The sequence below is a fragment of the Adelges cooleyi genome, unplaced genomic scaffold, assembly GCF_023614345.1.
Source record: "Adelges cooleyi isolate 19-005CV unplaced genomic scaffold, UGA_ACOO_1.1 ACOO_flye_CR_arks_rails_tigmint_CR_PRNA_108, whole genome shotgun sequence".
Taxonomy (NCBI): domain Eukaryota; kingdom Metazoa; phylum Arthropoda; class Insecta; order Hemiptera; family Adelgidae; genus Adelges; species Adelges cooleyi.
The window spans coordinates 7,430,414-7,446,458 of NW_026095761.1; the positions used below are offsets into that span (position 1 = coordinate 7,430,414).

At 32.8% G+C, this 16,045-nt stretch overlaps 1 protein-coding gene across 2 annotated transcripts in view; it reads left to right on the forward strand.

Annotated features, from left to right (window-relative positions):
• LOC126847548 (BTB/POZ domain-containing protein 2-like) overlaps positions 1-15,760 on the forward strand; it is a 32,420-nt gene extending 16,660 nt beyond the window's left edge. For both annotated transcript variants that reach the window (XM_050587867.1, XM_050587865.1), the window contains exons 2-5: positions 7,030-7,146; positions 10,659-10,862; positions 12,975-13,437; positions 14,675-15,760. In XM_050587867.1, the coding sequence (XP_050443824.1) occupies positions 7,082-7,146; positions 10,659-10,862; positions 12,975-13,437; positions 14,675-15,220 (1,278 nt within the window). In that variant the 5' untranslated portion in view covers positions 7,030-7,081 and the 3' untranslated portion in view covers positions 15,221-15,760. The remainder of the gene's footprint in view (positions 1-7,029; positions 7,147-10,658; positions 10,863-12,974; positions 13,438-14,674) is intronic.
• The last annotated feature ends 285 nt before the right edge of the window (positions 15,761-16,045 follow it).

A 16,045-nucleotide genomic window follows, 5' to 3' on the forward strand; every position in this document is an offset into this window, starting at 1 on the left:
TCTGATATTCTAGAGCTATATATCAATTTTTATACTTTAAAATTTGGCATTGAATGGTTTAAGGTCCAACGCTGCAAATAAACGTAGCTCATCTGTCACTTGGGCGGTTTTTTTTTTTAGTAAACCGCGCGGTATTTGTTATGGATTATATTATACGAGTAGGTATTACGGTTCTTTAACGGTAACAATCGACTCATAGTGGATCTTATCTATACATGTTCTTCTTCTTATATATATATATATATACATATAACCACCACGCGACCACAATATATATAGGTATTATAATCGACGTATCTCATAATATGTGAGTGTGTATGTAAAATAATATATTGTTATATTGTGTGTGTGTGTATACTATAAGGACGGACAAACGGGCGGTGAGCACGCGTTGACCCGTTTAAACGCAGCCGCCGCCGCATCTCTCCCTCGGGCGCGCGGTAAATCGACGACGGACGATCATACACCGTTTATATATATATATATATATATATATATGTAGGTATAATAATACAGGGTGATTCTTTTATCACGGGCCACTATCTGTTGTATAAATTATTTACCATCGAGTGTAATAAACTTTGACTTGTCGATACTTTCAGCCGATTTCACCGACATTTGTTAATGAAAATTTGGTTTCCGTCGAGATTTGTGTTAGTTTTAACACGTTGTTAAAACGATTGTTAAGTTATAATCAGACGAAATCAGCTTGATTAAAAGTTAATTGGCATGTTAAAATAAAATGTCATAGATCATATTATTATAATAATAACTAGTTGAGTTTTGATTATAATATTATATCACTTATCAGTTATCACATTTCGTTAACTTTTTGTCTGAAGTTGTGAAAAATTGAGATTACATTGTATAAAACCATGGAAAATTTTTTTTTAAATTTCTTATTAAACCCTATGAGATACTGAGTGGTTCACGACAAAACGATCACTCTATATATAACTGTGATTCTGCGCTATCAGCTTAACTTTTAATTGTTATAAGCAGTGATAACAGGTACAAACATGTGATAAGGGTCTAATTCCTACAAAGGTGACGGAAAATGGTAACTTCAATTTTCTCTATTGGCGGCGTGTACACTTAACAATCTAGTTTATTATGAAATATAGGTATATCTGTGTGGACATGTTTCGGTATATCCGTTATCTGTTATCACTCATCTCTTATCTCTTATCACGTGAAAGTAAAAGTGTAACGCGAAAATGAAGACAAGAAATTGTATGTATCCAGTAACCGTTATACACAATAATGTACATAATATCTAGTAACTAGAAAACTATAATATGAGACTACTAAACTATACTATACTAAAATCTCTAGTCCCTAGTTCTCTTTCGGGGTATTTAGCAAAAATATTTATTGGAACACAACATCAGTAAACCCCATGAGATATCGAGTGGCCCATTATAAAACGATCACCCTGTATTATTTATATCGGCCACTTCTTCAGAGTTGTATACCGCAGGACTTTACCGGTGTTATATACCTTATACCTAAATAAAAAATAACGCCGTAATTACCTACCGAAGGTACGCGCTTTTTTTTTTTTTTTTAAGAAAAGTTTTCCCGCTTTTACAGAACGTACAGGTACCATTATCATTATTATTACTGTTGTTATTTATACGGTCACCACTCCAATATAATATCCCGGAATAATCTATGTACCAAACTACCGACAGGGTGTACCCCTCTACACGTGTAATGGCCTATGGCTATTCGGTATATTGTATTATGTAAATATTCGTGTGCACGTTATAATTTACTTTCTGTGACGAGCAGCACACACACATTGTACGGTTGAGTTGGTTTTTTAGTTTTTTGTTAAACGACATCTTCATACAACCATACCGTTTGGTCGGTGGACAATATTAAGTGAAATTTTTTACTATAATAATAATGTATTATGATAATTGTTATTCTCACAGCGGGTGTTCGTTTTGAGAAAAAATACAAATTTATTATACATTTAGGCGCATACAGAAAGCTGTTTGTAAATAATTATAATTTTTTATGATAGGCCAATGGATCGCTCTGACGGTGAGGTCGAAAATAGCGCTGCCGCCGCTCCAGAGTTTGGCACCGTTGCCATTACATAAGATTGGTCATCGGTTTGTTTTTTAATAATCTTATTAATACCACCGTGTTTCCATTGGAGAGAGTATAGTGTAAATTTTTAGGACGTCTATTTTGGTCGTTTAAACTATATGAATGCGTGCGGTTTTTTTTTTTTTACCACCGTGTAAACAGCTCTATAAATGGCCGTCGACTAATTTAAGAATGCCCTTTCCATGCCCACGTGATGTGATACCACCTTGCCATAAACACCATGACTTACCGAATCCGAGTTGGTACCTATCGAGTAAGTGTAGATTTTTGCAAATTTTTTTATGTCTAAATGATATCAACAAACTGAGTATTATTATGTACATAAACTATTGGCGTTTGTAAAGGAAGGACCCCCAGCTATTATATAAATCCAATGCCCACTGGCCTTGGTTAAACAAAATGGAAATGACATTCAAATGTATTCCTGTGGACTGTATTTTGATCATTGCTTTGTGATTTTTCGTTTTTTGGCTTTTGAACGCCGAGAAGATTTTACAATGATTTTCGTTTTCTTTTTTTGTTAAGGAGAGTTTTCTAAGCTTACCTTTGAAAATAAAACCTCTTTTTCAGCCGAGTCTGCAACCACGAAAGAACATTTTCATGTATCTAAGGTGGCTAGTAAACATATCAAGTTTCTGGCCAATATTTTAGTGTTTAATATCTGGCTTAAAACAATTCATAGAGAATTTGGGCCCTTATACTATTTTGAATTTATCATTTAGTTCTAATTTGAACGTTGAACGTACAACATATCTCTTATCAGATAACAGCGTAACGCTTTTTTGGGAACACTAAAACATTCCCACCCCCATTCCTACACCCATCCCTTATCTCTAATCTCTTATCAGATAACAGCGTTTTTGTGACACTAAGTAAATAACACTTTTTTTTCGGTTATGTGCCAGAGCCTAAGACATGAAAATGTCAAAATCATATCCAACTTGTTTTGCTAGTTTAACGACGAGGATATCTAGTTGAAAAAAAATGTTAGCCCATTAACAGTTTGAATTATTATTTTTTGACTTACAAGTACTTAAAACGTTGACGGGAAGAGAAGCATAGCAATTGCATTTTCGTTTAAGTTTTCATTACTTAAAGATTTTGGTTTGAAAATAATGATTTGTAGATAGACCAATTGTTTTCCTCTTCGACTACAACAATGAACAGAATTTCAGAAGCTACTAAACCTATCAAACCCCGTTACACATCTTCAAAAATAATAATTTTGAGTTGACACGATTTGTACCTATATAAAACACACAATAAGTAATGTGTATTTAATTCAAAAGAAAAGCGACTTTAACAATTGGTACGTTGCTATGGGCAACACTTTTGTTTATTTGTGTGTAATACAAACGGACGAGCAAGATCAATAAATACCAACTGATTATACTATTTTATTGGCCATTAAATATTCAGCATAAACATATTATAATTATATAAACAAAATTCAATAGTTTAGTCAGGCAAAGTGGTCTAGGATTTGTTTTAGTGTAGTCCTTATATGATAAAGAAATTCAAATAGACACATCACACATGGGTGAAAAAATGAGGTGTATAATCAATTTCCAAAGATTAATATACTATTTAGGACCCTCATAGAAGATGCAATAAAATTTAATAGATGCATGACATACAACAAGATTAATGATAATATCATGTTGAATTGAAGTATGTTGGTTTTTTTTTATGGTGTTTCAAGTGTATCGTTTGACCCCACTTAAATTAGTTTAAGCATATATTATATCAACAAACATGAAATATGTATATCTTACCCCAAACTCACTTGTCCGGTTCCCTATAAAAATATATTACTGGTAATTGATAAAAGTTTTATTTTTTAACAACTAGAATAATGTATCAATAGAGTAGTTAGACCGAGCAGAGTCGATGTTAAAATATGGGCAGCAATAATAAATCTAGATATACTGTTTTTAATTCTTTACCAAGGACCTCTATTATCGAGGTACTTGTTAGTAATATATTATATTTATATATATGATATTCTCAAGAGTAATAACCTCAAAAAATGTTTGGGAAAGTAAATATAGGATATATTTTTATCTTAGACAAATTATTTGCATTAACCTAGGTGTGACATTATTTAGCCAATATAATAATATGGCAAACGGGTAAATTTGCAAACAAACTGTAAGAAAGAAGAAAATGTAAATTTCTTAGAAAACGTTCAAGCGGCGGGTTTGTGTCCTTGTATTTATTATTCACTATCTTATGTGCATCTCTAACCAGAATAATGATAAGTTAAACATAGAAAATCAATGGTCATAGCCTTAGACGGGACTTTTAGTATACATTTAATTTCTAAGTTATTATTATATACAGATTGGGCGTTTTCTAAATAAACCTTACATCCAAAAATCTACCTATTTATATTAATTCAATTGTTGTTAAAAAATCATTTCCATTACATTGATTTTCTTTGTAGGATTTTGTAATTTTACCCGGAAGTAAGACTTCAAATATGTTTATCATTTTTGACAACAAACTGGTAGTGCTGTGAGCGATGTGATCCGTTACCATCCAGTCTTATAATGATCCATATATAAACTACAAAGTAAACAATATGCATTTATAATAAGGTTCTACCATTGCACCGGTGGCCGGTAAACGAGATTTTTCACAGCACTAAATAATAATAATGTGGTGTTTTTTGTAGACAAAAAGTGCAGGGCGAGGTTTCCTGTACGTTGCCACCGCGGTCTTGTCCTTTTATCGTTTCTGTCACACACAGAAAAAAAACGTTGTGTATATAATATTATGCTAGTTATGTGTACTTTGGTGTGATATTCTGATATCTCGGGTGTTCGACAAGTATGCTAAAATTTGTATCGACATGCTCTTCCAAATAAAAAAAAATAATATATCCAAATAATAATTGAACTCTGTATGATAATTGTATGAAACGGTTGCACCAAACTTGTCGTTCTCTATTGATAAATTATTTTCCACCGTGTAATAAACTAACTTGTTAAATTAACATGTGTGGCTCAATCGTTGTTTTATACTCAGGTTATTACCAGAATGCTGGTTATCGAATCAACGGTATCGGTAACGGTCTGATCAATGATAAACTGATAACGCGCTTTTCCATTATCACCATTTTAACGCAAAACATTGATAACAAAATTAAACTATACAAACATTTTTAACAACATATACAATTTTATGCAACAGAATTAATTTTAAATCCAGTTAAACGAGTTTATCTCTAAATATTTGGTGTAACCCAGCATTAGTCTTATAAATTATAACGATAAACAATAAATAATGTGTACTAAGCATTCAATCAAAACAAAGCAAACAGTGTACATATTCAAACAACATTACATACGGCAGTTTGTCGTAGTATGTTTTATAATCGCAAAATCAAAAATTCATTTCTTTAATATATTATGCTGTCATTATAGATAGAAATTACTTTACATTGAGTTCTAGAACTTGTGACAACTGGTATCTATTAATTGTATTGTTGCAAAAGCGTATAATAGAACTAATATTGCTAAAATATATATATTAGAAATAACTACACTAGTTTACTGTTAAAATAATTTTGTAATGTTACACTTTTTGTTTATGCTATATTACTATTGCTATACATATCAGACATTGTTAAATTTGTTGATCTTTTTTAGTATTTTCTAGAGCTATATCAACATTTAAAACTTAAACGGTAACGTACATTTTGCTGAAAATGTAGAACGGTCGATAACCACTTTTGAACATTTCTAAATTTTAATACTTAGAACAGGAGGAATGTGCAGAGAGTAGAGTTATTTTTCTCAACTGCACTTCATCTCCCGTCCTAAATTATAAAAACTTAAATAACTTCAAAAATAATTCAATTTTTTAGTAAATTACTATCTTATTAAAAAAAAACTAATTATATACGTTGCCATTTAAATTTTATCAGTCGATTGAGCTCAAGCAAATACTAAAAAAGATAAAAAAAAATTTGAATATTGTCTACTATTGTACAAAATTGCAATTATTTTTAGAGTAAACTAGGGTAGGGCGTTAAAAGAACAACCCATTACATAGTACAACTCAAAATTACTAAGATATAACAATGCAGAATGTGCAGAACAGGTGTGGGTTCTGTACTTATATATAATATTTATATTATTATAGTTCAGAAATTGGTTTATAATTTTTGTTGACTGAGTATACTAGTAATATATAATAATGAATTACACATTTGATGAGGAACTTCTTTATATTGACTATTTAGAGAACAATAGAAAATACAACTTGGATAACTCTTTATTAGGTAAGCAGAAGTTATTTTATGTAGGTAGATTAGGTAAAAAGTAATGGCACAGACTTGCATTATAGGTTCAAATATCAAAATGTATTGTATTTTGTAATTTAGATAATATTATGATGTCTTGCCTGTCTTGAGAATAACAAAGGAAATAATTCTTATCACTACGTACTTCTTTTTTTAGGCCTTAAAAATAGAAAACAAATTATTTTAATGACTTCGATGACACACTATTTTTTAGAAAGGTATAGACTATCTTAAAAATTATAATATTTATAAATTTTTATACAAACCGCAACGTTAAAAGAAAGTAAAATTAAATGCCAAATAATAACAAACTGACAAATTAAAATATACGATCACTTATCACTTATCAGTTATCACATATATTAATAACCAATGAGAACGTTGGAATCGAGGTAACCCAACTAACGGTTTTGTTAACTTAACAAAAATATAATTTAACAATAATAATGTAACGGTGAAAAAATTTATTTCGTTTGACCAGATGTTTTTATTTAAATTAATTATTAATTCTAACATTGTGTTAAGAGTGTATTTAACAATAGTTGAAACCGGCTGATTATATTATTATGTTAACACGAGACATTAATATGTGTTTGCAGCGGTGCCAGGAGGCCGTCCCCTTCTCCGGTAGAAGCAGAGGATCGACCGTCGATGGTCAAGAACCGCGGGCTGTTGCCGAAAATCATGTATCAAAATAACGCGTCCAAAGACGGCAGGTAAGAAGGCTACTGTTTGTATGTATATTATATTCGTTTACCGTTGGATTTCTTATTGTTGTACCTATACCACTGGGTCTGACCTTCATCGTGCCATCCCTGCATCCCCGGCGGGTCCCGTTATGAAATTTAGCGGGGTCAAGTGTTGTTGTTGCCTGAGATTTCGCACCTTGCAAATAACTAAAGGGTAATACCACAATGGCGGATGGAATGTCGCACCTTTTACTTTTCAGAAAGACATCTGAAACCCGACGGTAGACAGTAGAAAATATGTGTCATTTTCCATTTTCTCTTCCGCCTGCCTGTCAAACGTGTGTGTGTGCATTGATGTGTATTGCACTTGTAATTTCACCCTTAACAAAATGTCTTCAATATAGTATTTTGCTTTGTGACCATTCAAAGAGGAATATTTTCACACGAGACGGATTACTTTAAACCTCAGCAAAATACAAGTCTCACAAAATAGAATATTCCGTCTTATCACTAACGCCGCCCCACATTATATCTCAAATCATACTATTATTGCATTCGGGTCTACAAGTGAAAACTATAACCCAAATTGTCGTTATCAGAACCATCCAAACACTCTTGTAAATGACTACTTACATTACCCTCGATGCCCAACAATCCACCTCTTCAGACCTTCTCTATCATAATTAATAAAAAACCAAATTAACAAGAGTGTCATCAGTGGGCGGCTACTCTTTTCAAGCCAACCAAATCAACGTATTCTACTTATGACCATTGGCAAGGAATAAATTGTCTTGGTAATGTTAACATTATTGAGATTTGGACACTCGTTCACTCCTCCAGCAAAAAGTTACCAGTCGATTTTCTCATTTAATTTTTTGAAAGATGTGAGGTGGCTATAGTAGTTTTAATGTGTTGCAAAAAGTAGGACTAAAGTCAGTCTGTCAAGATAGAAGAAAATAATTATCGTTCAATATATCGTGGTGATAAGATATCAATGATAACACTATTTTGAAAAAATATTGTTTTTAAATTCGATAAAATATATTAAATTTATAATTATTAATTTGTATTTAAGTTATTTAAGCACTAGCTATTTATTTTAATTAATTAACAACAATACCTAGTTGTTTTATTTGTTCAACAATAAAGACTATTTTTTTCCTTTATGTGGTCATATGTTATACTTTATGTTATACTGGTTTTAGTCCTACTTTTTAATTCGCTCTTGCATACAAGATAGTTTATGTTAGTTCATCTCTTTATATTATTACTGTGTGTGTATGGTGGATTCATTACCTGATTACTTGAGACTAGAACTTTTTAGCTTAGTGAAAATTAATTATATAAACCCTTTTTGTAGTACTTACACCTATATATTATTATATATGGTTTGTAGGATAAAATATACAATTGACGTGAACAGCAAGTCGTGTAAAAGAGTCAAACTAAAATATAGTGTATCAATCTTTGTTGTCTAAAACTATATATAATAGTATATGATTCGTTAACTTTGAACTAGTTTTCACGCTGTTGTATAATAATACTGTGTAACTACCGAATTGGCTTGTATTTTTAATGGCAACGTCTCGTTGATGAAATTGTTTTTGCATTATATTCTTTTGTCTCGAGTCAAATGTTTGTATTGAGGTTTGGTCTTTCGCCTAGCCAATGGTTAAACGTTACTTTTTCAATAGTTTTATTTTTTAATTGTTCGAATACACTATTTATAGAAGCGTCAACGCAATAAGCATTAAAAAAAATATATTTATGTATAAATATAATATATTTTACCTAATTTGCACTTTTTATTGTACTCTTGCGCGATCTGCGTAACCGATAGAACGAACCTTGATATTATTACAACAGTCTTTATACTTTTCTACTTTAACATATCTTTGTTATGAACTTCCGAGCAATTTTCAACGTGAATGTGGTGGTTAATACCCTCAGCACACGTGACTTCCATTATGAAGTTATTATTATTTTACACACCAGGAATGGCAAATAATCGCAATTGAATTTCTAGACAACCAAACGGTGACTATTTCTATTTTGATTGTATTGTTTACGTTTGGTTTATTTAATAGTTATAAGTAATATTTGTACTTATATCAAATATGAATCCGGTTTAAGACATTTTCAAATTAAATCTCTCTGCATCATGAATATGCACAGATTATATATATAATGTTATAATATTATATAAACAATGATGTTTATATATATATAAACTAGATTGCAAACTAGTGATAAGAACGGAAGTCGACGTCGGCCATTTTCGTGGGGTTGAAATATATACGTTAACGTTTAAGTTGGGAGGTGGGTAAAAATATGAAAACAATATAAAAAAATAAAAAATGTAATTTCTCATTAAACCCTATGGCAGATATTGAGTAGTTCACGATAAAACGACCACCCTATTTACAAAACTGTGATTCTGCGCTATCAGATTAACTTTTATGATTGTTATAAGCACTGATAACAGGTACAAACACGTGATAAGGTTCTAATTTCCACAAAGGTGGCGGAAAACGGTAACTTCGATTTTTTCTAATGTCCACTTAGCAATCTAGTTTATTATACATACAGGGTGTTCCAGCATGAAAGGTAAGTAAAAGGGGATTGGACATCTGGGGGACCTCCAAATAAGCACCCCGTTTTACATTTTTCGATCAATCAAAAATTGAATCTTTCGACAGTTGAGTAAAAAAATAATGACATAAAAAAAAAAATGATTTCCTGTTATTCAGTGCAAAAAGCTTACCTTAAAAGAGGGGTCACATTCAGTCCCTTCCGCCCCTAACTCAAAATATTTATTTTCTCTTATCAAAATCTAAACATTTATTTCTTACTTCTAACCATTTAATTCTTATCATTAATATCTCATCGTTTATTTCTTATTTCTCATATAATTTATCACTTATCATTTATTTCTTATCTCATGTCTCTTATCATTTTTTGAGTTAGGGGCCGAAAGGGACTGAAAACGATGTGACCCCTCTTTTAAGGTGAGCTTTTTGCACTGAATAACAGGAAATTGTTTTTGATTTTTTTTAAGTTAACTGTCAAAATCTTAAATTTTTGACTTATCAAAAAAATGAAAACGGGGGGGCTTATTTGGGGGTTCCCCAGATGTCTAATCATCTATTACATACCTTTCATGCTGGAACATCCTGTACATAAATATATATGTAATTGTGTGGCTATGTTTCGGTATACCTGTTATCTCTTATCACTCATCTCTTATCTCTTATCAGTAAAAGCGTAACGCGAAAATGGTGACATGAAATTCGTAGTAACAATTATACACATCTAGTAACTACTAGACCATCTAGAAAAAAACTATATCAGACTACTAAACTACTATGTACTAAAATCTCTAGTCTCTATAGTTCTTTCGAGTGGTATTTAACAAAAAATATTTATTAGAACACAAAATCAGTTCGACTACTATATATTTTATGGAGAGTTTTTTTCGCGAATAATACATTTTTCAGACGAATAATCTTTTTATTGTTTGACGGTTTTTTTTTATATAGATGGAAGAATCTGTACAACAACGAAGCAGGCAGCGACGTGATATTTTTAGTCGGCGATCCCGAATGTTGGAGGTTTCCAGGTCACATTGACGTTCTATGCCAATACCCTGTGTTTAACGCCATGCTACGGGAACCATGGTCTAAAAAAGGCACCCCTATACACATACCCGACGACGACCCCAGAGCGTTCGACAACCTTCTCAAGTGAGTTGCAAAGAAATTGTTCAACTGTACAGATTATACACATATTATACAGACTGTAAACCCTATTATTTGTAAATTAAGTCTCTAGCTATTTTAAGATTTGTTATTTTGATGCATATATGGTAACCGTGTCATGTGTGATAACCTTGGTATTTTTAGTAATCATGGTATGTGGGGTAACCATGTTTTTTGTGATACGCAGAAAGAAGGATAACGTTAACGATTAAGATAATGACATAATGTAATGGTAATAATTGTAATGATAATGTTAAAGACAAAGACAAAAACAAAGATAAAGATACATTTTAAGAATGTTTGAACATGCCGCCATTATTGTCCATGCATACCACGGTTACCACACATACTACGGTTACCACACATACTATTGTTATCACACAAACCGAGGTTACCACTGCTGCAGCGGCGGAATGACCAGGTGTGTGTTAAGTAAACATTATAATTGTTTTAAGTGGATACAAAAAAAGAGACGACGGGCTTGTGTTTTTTGTTAGTTGCCAACGAATGTACTCGCGGTAATCAGTCAACATGTTACTTATTACATTTCTTTACATTGCAAAATTAACTTTAAATAAAAATAATAAATCCGTGCCAAGTGCAGTGGTCATGGCTATACATAGATTGGAGTAAGAAGAAAAAATATGTAAAACAATCGAGCATTCCAAGATGGTGTGTATTATTGTGTGTACTAATATATTTAAGTAGATATGGATGACATGTGTGTGCACAGAGCTACTTGCTACTGCTTGCATTGTATTATTTGTGGTTGAGAATTATATGGAAATGAAAGTGTAATTACGGTTTCTTGTCAACTGCAATAGAAGATAAAGCCAAAGGAAAGAGAATTGTTGTAGATTTTGTATTTTCCATATGGTGTATATTTATTACACCTCATTCGTTATGCACTTATTATAATAACGGGCAACTGTGAGGTGGTTTTCATAAAATGTCCATCAAAGTGGTTTTAATTTACTTTCTTGTCTTGTTTAATGTGATATTGTCCTTAAACAAATAACGTGGTATTTAATTGGTTAATCGTATGCAACACTGGTATTGAGAATGTCGATTAATCTTTTGAATTTTGCTTTATTCTTGGCGACATGCCACCATCTTTTATACACAAATTGATCACCAAATCCAACAGACACTTAGACATGTATTCTTAGTCAGTAAAGTGATATGATGCAATGGTTTTGATATGATAATATGAGTAAACTATATATTGTATAACATCATCTTACTAAAAAATAAAGACTATTGTGTAAATGAGAATAGGTATATATATATATATATATATATATTATATTTTTTTTTACAAGTGATTATGAAAACAAGACAAATATGCCGTTGTTAGGCCCTCTAAGTAGAATTAATGAAATAATAATGCAAATTGTCATTTTGGAAGATACCTCTCAAATATTTATATATAGTTATATTGAAAAAAACTTTTGTGAAAGATGCTTGTAAACACAAGGAATGTAGTACAAGGTGATGTTTATTCGAGCCCTTCATTGTGATAACCTTTGATTCAAATGTACATTTTGTGCATTAATCAGTGTCATAATTCATCATTATTAATACTGTTTGTTGTTTGCCAGTTTATTATGTTTGATATATTAATTTAGTCATTTGCAAGCCGCCTATTCGTATGTGGTGGAAAAGCAAAAATTAAATTACCCAATAGAACATCATACTCCTTTTCAATAGTATAATAATATTTTACTCTAGTTATAATATGATTCTGTACATTTTTTTTTTTTTTTGCATTAAATTATAATATATTTTTGTGAATAAAATATATACATATAGTTGAAAAATAGTTTTTATTGTTATTAATATTGATGATATATTTGAGCTGAAAAACAGGTCATGTCACATTTTTTTTTTTTGTTAATAAAGTATATTATAGTTTGTTTTCTTCATTAATTGAGAATAACAAAATAACACATTGTCTTTGCCAAGAATTGTGTGTTTAGCAACAATATAATAACCTAACCTAACCTAACCTAACCTAACCGAGGCCAACAATCAAACCTGTTGTGTCAAACACTAAATAGAGTTATTAATGTTTCGGTTGTTTTTTTTTTAATACAGATACATGTACAAAAACCAAGTGGAACTAAAGTCGGTGGTGACCGCGTTGGAGACGTTGGCGCTGGCCAACAAATACATGTGCGTGGACCTGGTGGACGAGTGCATCGGCTACCTGACCCGGAACGTGGCCGTGGACACGGTGCTGATGGTGTACCAGGCGGCCAGGCTGTACGGTGGCCAGACCGTGCCGCGGGACGGCACGTGTTCGTCGCCGGCCGTGACCAGGGCGACCGCGCCGCCGCTGGAGGACCTCATACCGTTCGACGGCGGCAGGGACGACGACGCGCACACCGAGGCGTTTGCCCGGATGGCCCATCATTACGACGGGCTGTTGGCGTACTGCGGCGGTTTCATCGACCACAACGCCGACAGAGTGTTGGCCGACGAGAGCGTCGACGAACTAGACACGGCGGAACTACGGGAACTGTTCCGCAGGGACGGACTGGCCGTGTCCAGCGAATTGGTGAGTGTGTAATCATTTCTGCGTAATCACCAAAACGGATTTTTTTGACACGGACGTGTCTTATGGCTGGGGGTCATTTTGGAAATTTGTCCGTCACGTTATTATGGATTATGGAGGAGTATGGTGGAGGATTATGAAAGAGTATAGATGAGTCTTAAAGAATTATTGACGATTATGGAGGGATTTTAAAGGGATTTTGAAGGATTATGAAAAAGTATAGAGGAGTCTTAAGGAATTATTTACGATTATGGAGGGATTATGAATGAGGATCATGGAGTATTATGGAGGAGTATTAAGGAATTATGGAGGTGAAATAATAGAGATAGTGGATTAGAGATAAGATAGTAGAGATACTAGATTGCAGGACATATGCATGTATTGATGTATCTACATGAACTGTTATTTTTTATTAAACTTAATTTTTTTTTAATGTAGGTTCATATAAATTGTATGTTTTTTAAATTTAAGGTTGATAAATAATAATATTAACACTCTCTTTTTGTTGGGTAAAATAAGGTAACTATAATGAGAGGCTAAGCAAGCCAATTTGCTTTTTATACTAAATTTGCTTGTATACATATTGCATTGATAACAATATTAAAATTAAGTGCGTTTTCGGTTTTCTCAATAATCGTCGCTATCAAATCAAAAATATATACTAAAACGATAACAAAAATGGATGTGTATCAAAACTAGGTAAATGCATTAAAAATAAACAAACCGGTTTCTGCTGCGATTATTCAATTGTTAAAAAGAATTTAGGCATTTTTTTTGCTACATTGGGACGATATGACGATATTTGTGAGACAAAACAAAACTGTTATTGCGAGAAAAACATATATTATAATATGATATCCGAGTATGTTGACCTTATTTAAGTTGTAATTATATACCGAATCAACTTGTCAGTTGTCCGAGCTCTAGGTAGGTTCATCAATTGGTATTCGACTGATTGTATGGAAATTAACGAGCAAAAAACTTTTTGTATGCATAATTCAACATATTTATAAATGGAGAGTATTTCATCGGCAAACGACCATTTGTAATTGTATTATTAAAACTTGAGACTTGGATAGTCATGTGTTGATATTAAAAAAAAATATTTTTCTTAATTCTATTATTAACTTTCTTTGTCCTAAACTTAGAGATGCATACATTATTAACACATTGACTTGACTTATAAGACAAATCAAAAAGAAGTATTCAAGTACAACATTGACACGCTTTTGCTCGACAGGTGCTGTTCAACACATTGGAACGGTGGTGCACGCACAAATGCAAACAGCAGCACCTCGAGCTGACGGTGGCTAACAAGCGGCTGGTGCTGGACGACACGCTGCTGCTGTCCGTGCGGTACCTGCTGATGACGGCCAACGAGTTCCTGTCCGGGCCCATGCCCAGCGGTCTGTTCAATGCCCAAGAGACGGCCGTCATCATGAAACACATACTCAACCCCAAACACCCCAAGTGGACGTGCCAGCGGCTGACCAAAGAGGCGCTCGAGTACATGGCCACGGCACGAACTAGGCGCGCCGCGGCCGCGCTGTCGTACGTCATCAAACGGCGGGCGTCCGCGGCCGGCCGGGCGTCGTCGTCGTCGTCCGGCGGACACCACCATCAGTTGCCGCCCGAGTTGGAGGATTCGCCCGGCGGCGGCGGCTGCGGCAAGCGGGCCGGCAAGAAGAGCAAAAAGGACAAGAGCGGCAGCAAGAGCAAGAAGAAATGCACGGATAGTTGCTTTTGCAATTATCTCATTTATTGCTTGGACGTGTGTTTCGGCTGAACGCGCGCGTGCGCATGCGCGTTTTCGGCTGATAACACTGACATTAGATTTTAATTTACCTTAACCTAAAAAAAAGATCTCAGATTATAAATATTGTTTTTTTTTTGTTTTTATATATTCGGAGTCCATTATTTTTTTTTATCTTTCAAATAATTATTTACATTTTGAACATGAAAAAAATCGTTGCAGCGAGTGTGATTAGTATTCATTATTTTTTTTTTTTAATGCTTAACACACCCAAATGACCGAACGGTTTTTTATTATTTTAAATTTTATCACTTGTGAGAGCCATTATTTTATTTATTAGGTATTTATTATAGTATACTTTGACTTCTGGGCGCACGCGAAAACAATATAATAAATACACTCGCCGTGATCCGCACGTTTTTTTTTTACTCGGCAGTAGTACCAACCTCTAACCGTTTGTGTGTGGTAATAATTGCTATGCATAAAAAAAAAAGGTATATTAAAGAAAATTGAAAAAAAAAAAAACTATAAAAAATATTTTAATAATAATAATACTACAAAACAATATACCACTGCGATTAGATAAGAGTACAGACTTTAATAAGAAAAGAAAAACCTAAACAAATTCAATAATACACACCCGGCAGTCACCGTTTATATATATATATGGTTTCCTATAGGGAGGAGATTCGATTATTTTTACATTTTTTAAACATACAACGAAATTTTATACTATATTTATTTGAATCGTTTACATTTTTTCTTTTTTGCCAAACATATATATATATTTACATAATATATAATTTGATAAAGCGTTAAATTAATATTCTCCCTACACAATATATAGATAGATAGATA